This window comes from Pollicipes pollicipes, unplaced genomic scaffold (assembly GCF_011947565.3).
Source record: "Pollicipes pollicipes isolate AB1234 unplaced genomic scaffold, Ppol_2.1 Scaffold_2555;HRSCAF=2994_pilon_pilon_pilon, whole genome shotgun sequence".
Lineage (NCBI taxonomy): Eukaryota > Metazoa > Arthropoda > Thecostraca > Pollicipedomorpha > Pollicipedidae > Pollicipes > Pollicipes pollicipes.
In genome coordinates this window covers 35,667,722-35,686,040 of record NW_023596136.1, presented here as the reverse complement: position 1 = coordinate 35,686,040, position 18,319 = coordinate 35,667,722, and the positions used below count along the sequence as shown (strand labels likewise).

Genomic DNA, 18,319 nt, shown 5'->3' with positions numbered 1-18,319 from the left:
CGCGAGGCGGAGCGCGCTGCCGCCGAGGGCCGCGCCAGCGCTGCTGAGTGATCCAGCCGGCGCCGCCGCCAGCGGAGGCGTGGAGGGACGTTGTGAGATGGGGAGATGGTATTTTCCGGACCCACGTGGATATCAGCTGTCGGCCCTCCCGATGCGATGGATACCGGGAGGCCATGGGACGACGCTGTGTACAGCCCTGCCGGGTACAGCGGCCGATGAACACCGGGAGGCCATGGGACGACGCTGTGTCGCCCTGCCGGGTACAGCGGCCGATGAACACCGGGAGGCCATGGGACGACGCTGTGTCGCCCTGCTGGGTACAGCGGCCGATGAACACCGGGAGGCCATGGGACAGCGCTGTGTCGCCCTGCCGGGTACAGCGGCCGATGAACACCGGGAGGCCATGGGACGACGCTGTGTCGCCCTGCCGGGTACAGCGGCCGATGAACACCGGGAGGCCATGGGACGACGCTGTGTACAGCCCCCTGCCGGGGTACAGCGGCCGATGAACACCGGGAGGCCATGGACGGCGCTGTGTACAGCCTGCGGGTACAGCGGGGCCCGATGAACACCGGGAGGCCATGGGACGGCGCTGTGTACAGCCCTGCCGGGTACAGCGGCCGATGAACACCGGGAGGCCATGGGACGACGCTGTGCACAGCCCTGCCGGGTACAGCGGCCGATGAACACCGGGAGGCCATGGGACGACGCTGTGTACAGCCCTGCCGGGTACAGCGGCCGATGAACACCGGGAGGCCATGGGACGACGCTGTGCACAGCCCTGCCGGGTACAGCGGCCGCCGATGAACACCGGGAGGCCATGGGACGACGCTGTACTAGCCCTGCCGGGTACAGCGGCCGATGAACACCGGGAGGCCATGGGACGACGCTGTGTACAGCCCTGCCGGGTACAGCGGCCGATGAACACCGGGAGGCCATGGGACGACGCTGTGTCGCCCTGCCGGGTACAGCGGCCGATGAACACCGGAAGGCCATGGGACGACGCTGTGTCGCCCTGCCGGGTACAGTCATGGGACAGCGCTTTGTCGCCCTGCCGGGTACCGCAGCCGATCGCGAATGAGTACACGTCGCGATGGCGTAGAAGGGAAGTGCGCGCCAACGGGCGTGCGCTTTACGCTGTGGAGTGCGCGGTTTAGACGTCGATAGTTGAATCGGATGTGGAAGGGCCAGCCCCCGGGATGTCCGTGACGCTGGGCTTGCCTCGACGGTCGGAATTCCTGTTCGGGCCGAATCGCTTATGTCGCGTGGCCGGTGAGTTTGACGCAATGCGTAGGCTGAGCACCAGCGAAACTACTGCCTTAGAAAGCCGCTGAGAAAGGCGTGGTAATGCAACGAGCTTTTGGAGGTGTTGGAGTGTGTTGAATGTGAAGATGTGTTGTTCCGTTCGGTCTTTAAGTTGGCGTGCTTTAACCTCGCTGGTGTGACTGTCGTGCTAATATAATTGTTAAGGTGAATTTACTGAAGTTTTTGTGCATCAGTTTGTGTCGGCTAGTTGTTCCTGCTGCTTATTTCGAAACATCGCCATCTATCTAATAAGGTCCTAAACTGGCAAGGACGAACTGACGGTCGATTTCTTTTGCTTGAACCGTTTGACTTCGTTTTCTTCCATGTACTCTTTGACCCATACAATGCACATTTGCTTATGCTCTGAACATTTAGATGCTTGGAAAACAGGCTGCGATTTTACGTCTGCTACTTGGCGCTTTTCGTGGCATTTCGACGCCGTTGGAAATAGTGCCGTTTAACCGGCTAGCGGAGCTCATCAGCCCTGGAGCCCGCGCCGCAAATCAAGCCTCATCCTGGCGTCGGTAGATGTCACCAGTGCCGTGCGTGTTTGCTCTCTGAGCTAACAGACGGATACTCTGTCATGCTTGTCCCAGCGCCAGATCGTTGAGCGTTGCAGCTTTCTTACCACTCGCCGTTGGTAACCACAAAACTTTCGCTCCTCCGATGCTTAATGCATCGCGGCATACTCGCAACAGCCGCCTGGCTACATGCACGCTCTCGCTTGGCAGCACTTACATGTGGCCGGGCGCGGATGGAGCAAAATTAGCACCCGGAACGCGCCCAGCCCCGTCTGCGACAGTGCGCAGCCTCGTAACCGTGGTTCCCAGCTATCCTGCTGCTGCTCAAGGCGGCGCCGTTCGGGGCCTGGCCCGGCTCGGAGCCCGCTCCGTGCCAGGTTAGAGCGGCTGGCCTGACTCGGAGTCCGCGCCGACCTCAGGTCAGCCCGTCAGTCGTGTCACGATACGGAAATGAGGTCCCAGCTGGTACCGAGCTGGGGATCGGACGTCCAGCCTTGCAGCCTGACGGCAAACATGAGAAGTCGGGCTCGTTTCGTGAAAGCGACCAGAGGGTGACGTGCGCTCGCTGAAATCAGCAACTTCGGAAACGGGAAACACGTGACCTACTGATCACCTGAATACGTGCTGAAGTAATTATCTACATGACTTTTCTCATAGCGATAAGATTCAGTACATTTCCGGGCTGTTAAGCCTTCTGGATGTAACCGGAGGGGATGAGCGCGACGGCGGCGGCGCATCAGCAAATCACGGCGCCTCATTCACATGACTTCGAGGGGCCTCGGCTCGTACGCCCCAATAATGAGGTGTTCATAGGAACGGTCATCCAGACATCCCAGCGCTGAGCGTTTGACACGCTTCCTTCTGGGTGGCCAGCGTAAGTAATCGTCTGGACGCACGAGCGTCACACACCACACCGTAGGCTCGGCGTCGTCCGGAGCACTGAGACCGGTGTCCAGCTGTAACCTCGCCCAGACAGGCAGGATGCCGGTAATGCAGTGGTCAAGTTGCGCGTCTGGAAAATCAGAAGCACGGGCTTGATTCCTCGTGGCGCCCGCTCCGTCTGTTAGAATGAGAGGAAGGTGGTGTCATACAGCTTCAACAGCAGAATGCGGAGTAAAGGTTGAATGACAACAGCGACCAAACAGAAAGCCGCGTAAGGAGCAATCTGGTAAAACAGCTACAGGACATGCTGACTGATTGCACAAGTAGCCAGGTGGTGCCCAGAATAGTTGTGTATCCATCCTGAGCCATTATCCGGTGGCACTAACTTTCATTTACAACTTTCATTGTCAAGCGCAAAACCATTTTGAGCTTAAATTGGCGGGGAAATGAACGACGTGATAACGAGTCCCATTGGGCCAAACCAGGCATGACGCGGCTGCGACGAGCCGCGTCTAATTCGCAACTACGGCGGCAGTCCACACCGGCCACAATTAAACGCTCTTCAAGCCGCCGCGGTCCCCAACGCTCCGCTTCTGGTCGGACGCGAGCGGCACAGCTGGCGTCCGCGGCCGGCGCTGATTGGTGTCAGCTCGCGCCTGAACCGCCTCCGATCAGGCCGGCTGGCACACATCACCGCCGCGCGCGCGCGTGCCGTTCCTTTCACGCCCATCCGAGCGGCGCGCCGTGGCGGCACCCGTTCGCGCGCGCCGGCGGCGGCCGCATGCAAATGCGGCGCGCGGCCACCCGGTGACCCGCGACGGTGGCGCCGCGGTGCGGCGTGTCCTACATCGGCGCCGGATGTGGGTCAGACGCCGGCGGCGCGTACCGGGCCGCCAGGGAAAGTCAATGGCCTCTGGTCCGCGGCCTCATCTCGCGAGATGGAGGCAGCTGCGACCGCGCCGGGCGCTGGGAACGGTGGTCCGGGTGGTGCGGCCAGGCGCCGGGGCACGGATGACGCCGGCCGACCACGAGGCGCGAGTGCCTGGAAGTTAGGACTGTCCACGTCCGAAAGTGACAGCCCTGCTCTGCGTATGATGGAGCTCAGCTGCTGCGGGCTTACGCGAAAGAGGCAAAGATAGATAAATTGTGATTTATTTTCCTCGAGTCTCCAGCCGCAGGTGCTACAGCTACAGCAGCTGACAAAACCGACGCACTCCCGCCGTGTCCGTTGAGAGCCTAACCGCAACGTAGTATTTGAGCCTCATTGTTTCCAAGCCTTAGAAATGCCAGCGAAGGCTGAACGGCGCGGCTCCTGACGCATCGGGCTCGCCTTCCTTAAAAGAAATATGGTATGGCGTGCCCGCCACTTAGCAGGATACGCTTCCTTCCATCACGCATGGGACTGGAGGCCGTTTAGTCAACAATTAACACGACTGAGATGGCCTAAGAAGGAATGATCGCCTAGAACGCCCTTCATAATCAACACGCATACTCATACATCACGCTCCACAGCACGCATCGGGCAAACTACCTATAAATACAACCACTCTTTTCTTGTACTCTCCGCTTGCAAGACACAGCAGCAGCAGATGTTCGCTTCGTTCACAAGCAGTCTCAGGTGCACCACGAGGCGGCACTTATTTCGTTTGGCCCCGAATCAATTTCACTGCCTACAGAGAACTGACAGTTCGTCGACACTTTTCGAGCGTATTCACAACGAGGCTACCCCGGCGATTTCTTCCGCCGGCCGCTCCCACGTTACTTCGACGTGTCCTTCGGCGCGTGGCGACTCGGCTGATTGAAATGGGACACGCGCGTCCCACGGAAGGTCCGTGCACGGGAACGCGTGCACTGACGCTTCCCGTGCCCGGATCTCGTCCCACACGTGCCTGATATCACAGTCTGGACACGAGGATCGCAACCACGCCGGGTTATGGACGTCTACTGCGCCGGCATGCGCGTCGGCACGATTTTCGGCTGGCTTGTGGGGTGCGCGACCATCTCGGGCGGCGGCAGCCTCTCCTGGAACTGCTCCAACGCCTGCACGTACTCGAACGGGTGTGACACCTCGGCGCGGTCCGAGCGTTCCTCGGTGGACTTCTGACGCTTGGTGAAGAAGACGGGCCGGGCGGCGGCGGCCGGCGCCGGGCCGGACCTGCGCACGGACGGCACGAACGGCGGCCGGTCGGCGGCCGGCAGCGCGCCGAACAGCCCGGCCAGAGCCGGCACGTTGCGGAAGGCGGACGGCGGCCGCAGCGGCTGGCCATCCGCGTCGGTCACGGCCACCTGCTCAGAGGCGCTCGCCGCCAGCGGGTCGTTGTCGGGCGGCGGCGCAAAGCCGTACGGGTCGGCAGGCGGGCGCCGCTCCGGCGCGCCGCCGCTGCCGCCGCCGCCGACGACGCTGACGCCACTGCCGCCGCCGCCGCTGCCGCCGAAGAGGCCCGTCAGCAGGCTGACCGGCGATGGCGCCGGCCGCGGCGTCTCCGGCTGCTCTTTGGGTCTGTCGCCGAACAGGCTGGAGAGCAAGCCGGTCATCCAGGAGGAGGCGACGCCGGGCCGGGGCCGCGGCGGCCGCGCGCCTCCCTGCGGGCCCGTAGCCGGCGGACCCGCCTCCGGGCGGCCAGGCGCCGGCCGCGCTGGTTCCGGTCGACCCTGCTCTGGCTCCGGTCGCGACTCCTCCGGCCCCGGTCGGCTCGGCTGCGGGCGTGCGGGTGACGGCGGCTGGCGCACCGCTGCTGTCGGTGGGGACGGCTGGAACGACAGCTTTACCGCCGGAGGCGGCGACGGCGGCGGCGGCGCGGGATGCGCCACGGAGTGAACCGCGTTCACGGGCGCCGAGGCCGGCTGGAAGGCGTGCACGGGCGGCGGCGCCGGCTCGTACTCGGGCACGCCGTACGACTCGGCGTCGAACTCAAGCGGCGCCGGTGCGACGGCCGGCTCGAACGGTCGGCGCGGGTCGATCGCCCCGCCGTACGTCAGGTCCGCCGACGCCGCCAGCTCGTCGTAGTACTCGAGCCCACCTTCTCCGGACGCCTCGTAGTCGATCTGCTCCATCGCGTCCACCCCGCCTTCTTGGACGCCGGCCTCCGCAGTCAAAATCTTCTCCGGCGCGCTGGCCGCGGTACGGGACGTCGTCGATGGCGGCGACAGCGTGGTCGTGGTGCTGGGCTGAACGGTGCGGGGCGGCGGCGCGGTCGTTGTCGGCGTCGGCTTGGTCGCCGCCGTGGTGGGCCTAGTCGTCGGTGCGGACGTCGTCGTCTTCGGCTCGCTCTTCACCGTGTTCTCGATGCGGATCGGGTAGATGGGCTTCTTGAACTTCTTCCCCGGCTTCTTCAAGCCACTCTTGTCGCCCACGTTGATGCCGAACATTTTTATCTTGGAGTAGCCGCTCTGGTGCACGTAGGGGGCCTTGGAGGCCGACTGCGCCTGCTCCACAGGGAACGGCGCCGGCGCCGGGTTGTACCAGGGGCTGTCCAGTCGCACGGGCGCCCGCGGACGCGTCGGCCGCGGCGCCGGCGTGGTGGCCGCGCTGCTAGACGTGCGAGGTGTCGTCCCTCGCACGGTCGACGGCCGCGAAGGCCTCGGTGGCCGCGGGCGCCGCGTCGGCCGCCGCTCGGCGCTGATGAGCCGGTTTACGAGCTTGCGGCGGTCCTCGGACGTCGTCACCGGTCGGCGCGTGGTCGCCGGTCGCCGCGTGGTCGCCGGTCGCCGTGTGATCCCCGGTCGCCGCGTGGTCGCCGGTCGCCGCGTAGTCGTGCGCCGGAAGAGTGACGGCCGCGGTCGCTGTGGTCGCGACGAGAAGCGGTTGAGGTCGGGCCGCGGACGCTTGCTCAGCAGGCTGGCGAGCGGCACACGCGATCGATCATCTCCGGGCGGGCTCCTCTCGGTGGACGGCCGGCGCTGCTCGGCGGTCGTCGTCCGCTCTGTCGTCGTCACGCGACGCGTGGTGGTCGTTGGCTGGCGCCGCCGCGTCGTCGTCGTCGCCTTCGTGGTGGTCTCGGCCGGGGTGGTCCGCGCGGATGTGGAGGTCTCGGCGCGCTCCGTGGCGGCGACGGTGGTAGTGGTGGTGGTGGTCGTCGTTGTTGCGGCGGTGGACTGGGTGGCCGCAGCAGTGGACGTGGCCGCGGCGGTGGACGTGGCCGCGGCAGTGGACGTGGTCGCGGTGGCGGTGGACGGCCCAGGCGTCCCCTCAGTGCTCGGCGGCGGACGGCGTGAGACGTCCGGCCGCGCGCGTCGGCTCGGCGGCGGCGGCCGGCGACGCGTCGTCACCTCCACACGCTCGGTGGTCGTGCTGACCTCCGGCGGCGGACGAATCGTCAGCCGCTTCGGAGGCGTGGTCTCCACAAGCGGTGACTCGTCGAGCGACACCGGCCGAACGAACGTCTGCTCCGCGCCCGGCGGCGGCGGGAACCGGACGAACGCTTCCGGCAGTGTCTCCTGCTCCGTCGCCGGCTCCGGCTCCCGCTTGGCGCCGAACGTGGGCGCCTGCGGCTCTGAGCTCGGCTGCAGCTGCTGCTGCGGCTGCGGGAAGACCTGAGGACGCGGTTGCTCCACCCTGACCGGTGGCTGGAAGCGCTGCTCCTCCGTGAAGCTCGGCTGCTCCTGGAAGTTCTGCTGGCCCTCGAACGTCGGCTGCTCGTCAAACCGCTCCTGCTCCTGGAAGCCCTGCGGCTCCTGGAAGCTCGGCCGCTCCTCGTAGCGCTCCTCGTCAAATCCGCCCTCTTGGAAGGTGTCCCGCTGCGGCACAAACTCCCTCTGCGGCTCGAAGTTGCTCTGGCCGGCGAAGAGACGCGTCGGCTCCGCCTCCTCCTCGTAGCCAGGACCGAACTCCTGGCGTCGCTCGTCGGCCGGCGCGCCGAACTGCGGGCCTGAGATGTAGCTGAGCCCGCCGCCGGGCCGCGGCGGGCGCAGCTGCGTCTGCGGCGCCGGCCGCCGCCGGAACTGGAAGAACGGCGCGCCGAGCGGACCGTCGCGACGGCGGGTCGCCTCGTTCAGCTGCACGACGCGCACGGGCGGGTTGCGCGTGCGGATGGGCCAGCCGCCGCGGTGCGCCGGCTCGCGGGCCAGCACCGGCGGCGCGTACTGGAAGGTCGGGTCGTTCTTAAGCGGGTCGCCCGGCCCGATGGGCTGCCAGTCGTTGAAGTCGGGACTCGGGAAGGCCGCCCGCTGGTGCGTGCCTGCCGGAGAGGACAGCGTCAGTGGCGGTGGTAGGTGGCGGCTGTTGGTGACGCCCGCCACTTGACGGCGGACCCCGCCAGCTGATGGTAGCATTCGCCAGCTGATGGTGGTCTCTTGACTGACTGGTCATGTCACGTCAGCCGACCTTGCCTAACAGCTTCGTTCTTCTAGCTAAACATGGACATGCCGGTTTTGTACTGGGATGGTGGAGTTCTCGGAATATTGGATTGGAATAAACTGTTAGACTGAAAAACGTCGGTAAAGGAGCCCGCGAAAGTAAGCATATATATATATATATATATATATATATATATATATATATAGATAGATAGATAGATAGATAGATAGATAGATAATGCGTATCATTACTGTAAGGCACCCTTTTAAAAATGAATGGCGTGTTTGTGTCCAAGACTCGGAGCGAAATGTAACCCCTTCCAATTCTATTCTGTGATCTTCCGCCTTACCTCTGTTCGGAGCCCTGTGCCATAAGCCCTGAGCTTCGGGCACCGCTGCCGACGCCGCTATGACCGCTGCCAGTAGCAGCAGCTGCCGCGTGCTGTGCCTCATTGCCCCTGGAAAAGAGCACGGCATGTCTGAGAGCCTGTAACGTAAGCTCGCGCAGTGCGTCACGTGGCGTCACGCGTGGACGCCCGCGAGTACGAACGTTTCCTGGTGTTGGACCGTGACGCTGCAACGGCACGCAAACCAGGGCTCGGCTTGCTTCGCCATGTTACTTTTTTATTTTCCTATTTAAGATCATTCAGAATATTTTAAGGAAATATCCAGGAAGCAAAAAGCACACACTGCAACTTAAGGTTTTGTGTCGGATAACCCCAAAGACAAAATGCCGCCAAATAGGAATTTTCGACAGTTTATCGAAATATGTGTGGTAAGGTGCATCATGGCTGCTTGCGTACATTATGCGCGTTTTCTTGCGCACGATGATTATATTTGGCGGAAGCATAAGCTCAGTGCCCGGGAAAAGTGCTTAATACGTTCAGTGGGATAATTCCCCTAAACATTCTGAGTGATCTTAGATGGAAAAACATCATTTAAACCGCAGCACTGCTTGTCCATACTGTGATTCGCGACCCAAAGTTTTTCATAATCTCCCAGACGTGATCACACCGCGTTGCGGGGATCGTCAAGACAAAACCATGTGCTTTTTACGAAACCAGGAAGACATCGTTTCAACGTACGTGATTGATTTGTTCCGCAGGTAACCCGCTCAGATAGCTTTTTGAACCGGGCTTGCACCGTTTGTAAAAGCACTGGGACTCGATGCGTCCTGGGACTGATCTTCTCGGCCAAACGGAGAGTGATTTCCGGATGTCGTGTAAAAACATCCCATTAAAAATAAACGTGTATCTATTGTTTCCTGCTTAAGTAAATGAAAACAGAAAGTACGCCAGTTCAAGCACACTGTTGCGAAATCCTAAGAGAGACTGCTGTCTCCTGTCCATATTTTGGTGATCACGCTTTTTCATGCTACACATGTGACAGCCAAATCGTTATCGCGGGCCCACTTTCTAAATGGCCCAATCCAGCTAACACTGGATGGCCAGCATCTTGTTAGAAACTCGACCACTCGCCTCTTACCACGCGCCTCGACGTGCCAGCTACGACATGACATCACTAATAGCTGCTTCGTGATAACAGCACGTGTCACCACCAGAAGAACCCACCCTGTGATCGGCCAGATTACCTACGGTTTGTCTCTTTCACCAACTTCGGTTATTAGACTCGAGCTGGCTTACAATCTTGATAGAAAAGAGAGTGAACCGGACCAGTCACCGTCCCTACCAGAACTTTTATGAAAGCATGGCATTTCAGTCATAATTGGGGGAAACTTGCCGCCGGATTTAATGAAATCAATATCATGCCTTCGTGCCGTGTCCACTGAAAGGCCTAGCTCCGAACGAGTTTCACCAAAAACACCGAACATGAGCGTAGATCAACTCTCCGGCACATTGCAATTCCGTCGTTGCTCATTAAACATGCGCTGTGTTACACATTTCTAGCGCCCGAGTGTTACCTCCTGCAGCTGCACCATTTCCTTTTCCGGGCCGGTTGCGTGCATCCACTCCACCTCTCTTCTTTTCTCTCCTCTTATCTGTCCTCTCCAGCTGCGCCGCCGCCTCCTCTGCCTCTCTCTCCTGCGCCGTCTCCGCACCATCTCGGGCTGCCCCGCCGCCTCCGCTGCCTCTCCCTCCTGTGCCGTCTCCGTGCCATCTCGAGCTGCCCCGCCGCCTCCTCTCCTTCTCTCTCCTGTGCCGTCTCCGTGCCATCTCGGGATGCCCCGCCGCCTCCTCTCCTTCTCTCTCCTGTGCCGTCTCCGGACCATCTCGAGCTACCCCGCCGCCTCCTCTCCTTCTCTCTCCTGTGCCGTCTCCGGGCCATCTCGAGCTACCCCGCCGCCTCCTCTCCTTCTCTCTCCCGTGCCGTCTCCGGACCATCTCGAGCTGCCCCGCCGCCTCCTCTCCTTCTCTCTCCTGTGCCGTCTCCGGACCATCTCGAGCTGCCCCCGCCGCCTCTCTCCTTCTCTCTCCTGTGCGTCTCCGGGCCATCTCGAGCTGCCCCCGCCGCCTCCTCTCCTTCTCTCTCCCTGTGCCGTCTCGGACCATTCGGGATGCCCCGCCGCCCTCCCTCTCCTTCTCTCTCCTGTGCCGTCTCCGGGCCACCTCGGTCCGCCCTCACGCCCCGCCGATGTGGCCCCACTTATCGGGCGGCACGGTGCCGGATGCCGTCGGCCCGAGACCCGCGGAACTGGGCCGCCTCCTGCCGCCCGCCGTCCTCCGGAGTGCCCCCGAGACCCGCCGACCCGCCGGCCGCACCGCCCCGCATGACCACACGCTGCTGTTTGGACGGCATCCCGGCCGATCAGGGGCTGCCCTCCCAGCCAGTTGTGCATCTACCCGCACACTTCACGCGTTTGATTTGGTGGCTTCAACCTACGTGTCCGAGGCGAGCGAGCGAATGTTCGTCATGTGTTGCGTTGATATTGCCGAACGGTTTGGCTCAGACGACGCACTTCGCCTTGTGTTTTAATGATGGCTCGGAATGCGAGCGCGCAGTGATAAGTGCATCAAAAGAAAGAAGAAAACGAACAACGCTACGCGAGCCAACCTCCAACCACGTGTTTGGCCAGACGGTAACTGCTGCCGGAGAAGACAGGCCTTTTTAGAATCTGCCTAGTACGTTGCATGGTGGCAATGCGATTGTTCTCATAATTCCTCGTGTCACTGCGATACCCAGGCAGCCAGCTTCCGTCAACTCAAGAAGCAATAACCAACATTGGTCTGGTCTTGCATAGAACACCAACTCCAGCCCATAAAGCGAGTCGATTAAAAATGTCACTTTCTGAATTGTGAATTGAAGCTGACCACTGTCTTTCTTTGAACCAAACCGTCGTCACGGTCCGGCCGAAGGACTCATTAAGCATCGACGTATCAAGGCACCAAGCTCGTGAGTGAGCTTGCCGCTGGCATCTTCCCTCTAAGGGCACAGCCGTTTAAACAGGCAAGCGCCTGATTTCGCTGCTGCGAAATAGATTCCCACCCGAACTCACGGTACGTATAATTTTGGCCCTGCCTCAAAACATAATAGCACATGATGTAGTCGACACTGATTCCGACTCAAACACGCGAGGCATCCTACTCAGGCCATCACGGCACAGACATCAGACAGGAATGATTCGAGATGGTTGATTCCGATAACAACAATTTAGGAGTCAACGCTTCTCGGCAGTAAATATGCCGTGACCTAACATATATTCATAACAACAATGCAACGCATACATTTTGCGTTTTATTTCACGCTCGCAATTACTGTCATACACTTTAATGATTTTGGGGGCTCAGTGATGCTTTAAACATTTTTGAATTTAGTGGCATTATCTGTTACCCCGATAGTTGCAGAGAAAAATGAAACATCGACGGGGAGGCTGATCTGAAGCCGGCTTATGACCTGGCATAACGTCACCAGTGAACGGCCTCCCGTCCGACTCCAAGAAACTGATGACCACATGAGCATGGAGAATGCTCTCGCGTAATGCTGATACTTGGCCGACCCTTTGGCTATTCCAGCCGAAGCAGTTTTCTTCCCCGATTCAGACTAGCTCCAATCTGTCAGGTGAGTCGATTTAACTTCGACTCACCAAAAAGTAGATTAATCTTGAATCCGATTCTGATCTGATCCGATCTGATACCGCAGCCAGTTCGAATCCTACCAGGAGTCGAACATAAGCATGCTCTTAATGTTATTTGTGTAGATATGACTCAGGTCAGCGGCCTGTTGTGGCGCGTTTATTGCAATCTTATAGAAAAATCAGCAGCAAGAATAGCATAGCGATATGATGTATAGGTAACGTTAAGCCACCATGACTTTTGAAAAAAAAGAATTGGAAGTATGGCAGGCTATCAACATGGATTTCGCATGGCACGTCCGCCAGTTTTTGTATGGGCAGGAAGGAGTTTTCCGCCTAAGGCGAAGGCAGGTTGCATCGAAAACAGGATGATATTGGGTTGCGTTCCCTGGCTCTTTCGGAGCAAGGCGTCGTGGGTGGCAAGCAAAAAGATGGGATAGGAAGCGATGGCCGTCTCCGATGTGACATTTTCCATCTGTCTCCTATTCTCTTCATTCCTTATTCCTTTCTCCCGAGCTTTCGTTCCTTTGCTGCTTGCTTGCGGATGCCAGCAGGTTATCTCATTCTCCGGCTACTTGGCGAACATTGTGATGTTCAGGGCAATACCGCGCTATACCCAGCATCCTGTCAGAATGCCCAGATACCAGCGTGTCATATGCCGCTGCCTAGCGATTACCGTTACCGCATATCCAAAACCTAAAGAGGAACTGCATGCAGCCCTTACACCAGCCTGCCAGGTCCTGCTTGGGAACACTCCGACACTCGGTGGACTCTGTGGTGTGTCATGACACGCTCTGTCAATTCTGTGTCACCATGCACCAGGACGTTCGGAGAGCTTCTGGCATTTCTCCCACCGTGACAGCGAGTCGTTTCAGGAATACGGTTTCGGGTGGGTGGGTGATGGCTCCCTTATTCAGGCTAGATTATGAGATGTTGCTTCGGGATACCGGCTCTTGACCCACTCCATAACCCACTTCCTCTCGGTGAGCATGCTACGCGCTCAAAATAATATGGGTGTTAGTGATATGGGTGAATAAATGTGTCAAAATAGAATAAAATGAAGGGGTGTTTTCGTTGTTTTTTATGGATGTGCTGTGCTGATCGCTAACAGGAAGCGCGAATTATTATATCAATTTCCCAGCCGTGCCTTCAAAGGTAAAGACGGTGCAGACAACAGCTGAACACAACAGCGTCTTCAGAATGGTCTCACATGCACCGGAAATGACCTTTACCGTCAACACCAAACAGACCTGACCACACAACGTGACGACGCGGTCGATTCCAGCGACCGCACTGTGTCCGTGTGCTGGGAGTGCGGACAGCCATCGATCACGTGGTCGAGACGGCCGCACCAGTGACCCCTGACCCGGGACGGTCTCGCACCGCGGCCGGAAGCGCCGCCGGCCGCAGGGGTCAGGGGTCAGCGCTCGAGTCCATGCACCGTCCGCGTGCCGCCCTGGGTTCTGGTGGCAGCCGACCGACTGCAGCTAAGCCGTGTTCACGCTCACCAAGGAGCTTCCAGATCAACACGCAGTCTCGGGGAGGGGGGGGGGGGGGGGGCAGCTCTTGGAGAGGCCAGAACCGCAGGTCATGACAATCACTCGCCGATCTCGTGGCGGCTAGAAGCCTGAGGCGCCCCGGACGCGGAGAAGTGTGCCGGTCGGGTTTACAGCAGCTTTCCGTGACGCCGCCGCACGCTTTACGCCACGTAATCACAGGTGTTCGCGGAAGATGCATCGGCGCACGTGCATGACTGAAGAGAAAGTCCCCCGTGTCTCGAGGCCCTGTGCCTAGTGGCCGACCAAGGAGAGTGGCGCAGCGATGGGTGTAATCGCGCACCGGATCTTAGCTCGGTTCCGGGAAAAAGAGGATACGAACCTGAGGCCGCGGGCCGACTATTAGCGAGCTTGGCTGTGCACCAGTGAGTCATGCCGATGCACAGTAACTCCATTTACTTACACGTGAAAGAGCGCTGGGGTCCGGCTGATAGCTGTAGTGACAAATTAGGCATCGTTTACCGCCTCCAACTATCTGGTTCTACTGCCTCAAACCTCCGTTCCACTTAATCGCGATTAAATCGATCTATTGTGAGCGATTCATCGCATCGTCACCCATGTCGAAAATTGAAGTGAACTCACTGATGGTTGTAGTCCTGTATGCCGCATAAAGTGGTAGGCAACTCTCAGAGAACAGGGCAAGCAGCAGGCGATTCGACCAAAAGCCCTCTTCAGTGCATAAGCCCTCTTCAGCAGCTCAAGATAAACTCTTTTCAAGAGAGCTTGTCGCGGAGAAATCCGCTGCTTCCCCTGCTCTTACGAGACCAATCTACCACGCTGTACGGCATGCAGGTCAACAATCATCAAGAAGTCACCAAGAATGACGTCCTCCACATTCAGCAGCGTTCCTGAGAACTCAATCATGTGAACTCACTGAAGCCGGCTGCTAACCGCCTGGGGTAAGGTACTTTCTTCATATGCTGTGCCTGTTAGGGAATAAAGGTTCGTAACTATATTTGTTTTGCCTCTCAACAATCTGACAGGTGTTTCATGGCGGTGACATCATTTGGCGTCATTACGAAACCTCATTAAGGCTATTTACACCATCACTTAACACTGACCATCACGCCCTCAACTAAGTACTTCGTCCGCACATTGGGCACTCGTTTTTAGAAATGGCCACGGCTATATACTTACGGGATTTATGGCTATTAAGACCTAAATCGGATCGAGCTTCTTTCAAACTTAAGTCTCGCCCCTCAGTTTAATCATGGCAAGGACTTTCCGAGTGCTTTGCTGCTGCACAGCAATACATGATATACGTGTTGCTTTTCACAATAAATGGTTAAAATTACGGTATATGTATTTGACGAAGCTTGGGACCGCGGGAACCTGCCAAATGCACGCACAAGGAAAGACAGGTGAGTTAGTGCCACCCCTTCAGCAAATCCGTGACTTTTGGGTGTCCGATTAAGGCGCGAAAAGGGTTTCCAAAGGGCGTTTACTTCCAGGTTACCCACTACAATAGAAATGTACATATCTGGGAGCGTGCTACGTGGCACAGGAAAAAAGCCCGCTCAATTTGGGCATTCTGGATTCCCCACATGGCAACCTGATTACGTCATTTTTGCGAGCTAATACAATGATTTCATACCTACACAGCGACCAACGGCTGACATGAGCCGTTTGCGTCGATGCCATCAGAGCCGTCGGTGCCATCGGTGCCATGGGCGCCGGTGGCCTCACCTGTGCCGTGGGCCGGGCCGGGTCAGTAGACGTTAGGTCAGCGCAGGTCGCGCGCCGCCTCAGCAGACCTGTCGCCGCAGAGCCGAGCCGCGAGACTGAAGCGGCGCGGCGCGACGCAGCGCCTGCCTGGGCCGCGCCGTTGTGCCACTTCGCGGCGGTGGACGCAGGCACGCCCGCCGCCGGCCACGCCAGCCGAGACGCCGCTCCAGGTGCAGCCCGGCGGTCTTCCTCAGGTCCGGTCCGGCTCGGGCGCTGCCCAGCTCCAGCTCAGAGCGGCCCCAGCGCAGCCGCCAGCGACAGCTCAGACGTAGCCCCAGCACAGGCGCCAGCGACAGCTCAGACGCAGCCCCAGCACAGCCGCCAGCGAGTCCACGCACACCCCAGCGATGTCCGGTCCAGCCGGACGCGCTCCGGTCCAGCCCAGGCTCAGCCCGGTCCGGCCCAGGCGCAGCGTCAGCCCACAGCTCGACAGCTCGGACGCAGCTTCTGCACAGTCTGGGCGCGGCCCCCGTTCAATCGGACACAGCTCCGGTTCAGCCCAGGGGCAACCCCGGTTCGATCAGACACAGCCCCGGTTCAGTCCAGGACCAGCCCAAGTTCTATCAGATGCAGTCCCCGCCGAGGCTCTTTCCGGCCACGAGAGGTGGGGCGTAGTATGCGGCCTCGTGCAGTCAGTCGGGCTGCCGCCGCTCGTTTGCACGATGTGTGACGTCATCTGTTGCACGACTGCTCATGACTGACGTGTACGCAGGCAGGTGTGGACAGGCTCGTGACGTGTTGACACCGACTGCAGAAAATCGCAGTGTTTGGTAACGAATGTTCTCCAGGCAACGACCGCGCATGAAAAGCCAAGCTATCTTTGGAACGTTCAGCACAAGATGATGAACGTTCTAAAGACAGCTTTAAACGTTCAAACGTTCCACGTAAATGTTGGCGCGACCTTGCGAGTATCGTGTCAGCAAGATGCTCACAAGATCGTGAGCATCTCGCTGGCACGTCATAACCCCGTGTACACTGTTAATTGCGAGAATTCTCACTCGGTACCACTTCAAATAGCATTAGATCATCATCTCCCTATTTGTATGGTCCAAGCGATCGCTCAAATCAGGAACCGACGGAACTGGCCATGGGCCTATTCCGTCGGCCGGTTGCACGGCTGCAGGCACACGTAATAGTTAGGTATCCACTAAAAAAAAAAATTGTGAATACACGTCACCCTGTACTGTGCGGGGTACTTTTTGGGTGCCCTTCTTCAGCTGTTAAGGATTCTGAAAAAGGCGTGTACAAATATTTAGCTGCACAGATTGTCCCATCACGGCAAACCCATGCACAATACATCCTCATCTCCTTGATGAGAATGGCTCACATGGCTACTCACACTTAATCTTCGCTCTGATTTGCCGCTCTCATAATGAGGACTGTTGGGAGGGGCCGGTGCGACCCCCTGATGCTTCCAAACTAATAAGGATATAGCTTAGCAGAAAACATCGGTCGGTTAGCCTGAACGACATTTCAGAATTAATGCTAACTGTTATGTTGTTAGATAAAAAAGAACTAGCCCCATTGTGCCGGGTCAATGGCCACAATTTCCAGAAAATCGCACTTTTCAGCTATGTAGCATCATACATACGAGAGGATGCCTTTTGGCAACACAGAACCTAAACAGGTGTGCTACTTGTACAAAGTATAGTACAATAGTGTCTGTTTGTACGTGTTTTGAGGATATTTTTGTGATATATGGCTTTGTTAATGTAACAATGCTGGTCCGCCGAGCGCATTCCGCGGCACCGTCGGTTTTCGCCCGCCGTCCGCGCCGGCTGTAGATCGTCATGCAGTGCTCCTCAAAAACTGCCGTTGCTACGGAGCAGCAAGGCTAGGAACACGTGCTTGGCACCAAAACACGTGCAATGGATGCCCCATGAGCTATTGGAAATTAGGGCGCGATTGTGCAACACGCCAGAGAGAGGTGTCCTCCAAAAACCTTTGGGGAAGAAGAAGCCACATCGATACTTGCTTATCAGGGCAATAGTTAATGCCCGCTAAATTTGTTACGCGGTAAAAATGTACGCTGGCTAGTTGCTGATATCGTCCGTGCCGCTACTCCACCGAGACATATGGCTGGTCTGCTGCATTAACTCGACCTTAGAGCATGAAATCCGCGTTCGTCCACACTTTCTTCCGATGGATTCGACCTCTTTTCGAGCACAATCGCCCCATTTTCCTCCCAGCGAGAGAGGGTCGTACAGTAGAGACCGGTAGTGCCCCCATTATCGCCATCATTTTCAGCCGACCTTACTAGCTGAAATACTTAAATTCAGCGGAGGTGGCTGTCCAGGTCCTCAACGCAATAACCTGTTTCGAGGCAAATGGTCGTGCTTGAGATTAGACGCACGCAAATGTGCGTGATGGGCCGGTGAGTGGTGGCAACACTCAGCTGTTAGACAGCATCGCAAACAAGCAGCACGGCATGACAGTTCGTGGTTTGCCGATGGGAATACTCGACGCCAGGTTGGCAAGGGAGCTTGTTGAGAGGCGCTGGTGTGACGACCGAGCCGGCCATCCACACACGACCTCGCCACCGATGCTCTCCGGACCGTGGCATACCTGGCGCTCTGACCCTCCAGCGTGGCCACGCCGTCCGTCGCGAGGAGTGCAGTCGTCGCACGCGGCGCGGCGTGGGAACGCCATTTCCGCTAAACAATGCCCGGCTGGGCGGGAAATTTCTAACTGCACCTGTCACCGACCGCGGGTCACGGGCGCGCGCGGTCCGTCACCGATGTGGCGCGCAGAGAAATGCTGACTGTGAGGAGGAGCAGCGACGGGACTCGCTGGCTCGAAGGGCGGCATCGGACGTGCTGTGTGTCACGCAGTCTCACGATAGGATGACCACAGCAAGAAGCTCTGATGGAAGCGCATAGACAAAGTGCAGAGTGGTTGTCTTCTGGCCCCATCGCCGGAAGACCTCAATAAGAAAGTCTTGATCGACAGGAAAATGAACATACGGGTGCCAATGATATCACATAATAAGCAAGCACATTGCGATC

At 58.6% G+C, this 18,319-nt stretch overlaps 1 protein-coding gene across 1 annotated transcript; it reads right to left on the bottom strand.

The window, feature by feature from the left end:
• Positions 1 to 4,649: 4,649 nt before the first annotated feature.
• Positions 4,650 to 15,362, bottom strand: LOC119100734 (proteoglycan 4). The gene is made up of 4 exons (XM_037223834.1): positions 15,276 to 15,362; positions 8,354 to 8,461; positions 5,182 to 7,885; positions 4,650 to 4,863 (listed from the first exon to the last, which is right to left on the bottom strand). Exons 2-4 carry the CDS (start codon positions 8,454 to 8,456, stop codon positions 4,650 to 4,652), a joined length of 3,021 nt encoding a protein of 1,006 aa, XP_037079729.1. The 5' UTR covers positions 8,457 to 8,461; positions 15,276 to 15,362.
• Positions 15,363 to 18,319: the final 2,957 nt, after the last annotated feature.

What these genes read in the sequence shown, in the direction of transcription:
- LOC119100734 (XM_037223834.1), bottom strand. Translation starts at nt 8,456, where the DNA reads ATGAGGCACAGCACGCGGCAGCTGCTGCTACTGGCAGCGGTCATAGCG. An exon ending in GCACAGGGCTCCGAACAGAG is followed by an intron (nt 7,886 to 8,353) that starts GTAAGGCGGAAG and finishes CCTCTCCGGCAG; the next exon opens with GCACGCACCAGCGGGCGGCC. An exon ending in GAGCAGCCGGAGACGCCGCG is followed by an intron (nt 4,864 to 5,181) that starts GCCGGCGCCATC and finishes GTCCGTGCGCAG; the next exon opens with GTCCGGCCCGGCGCCGGCCG.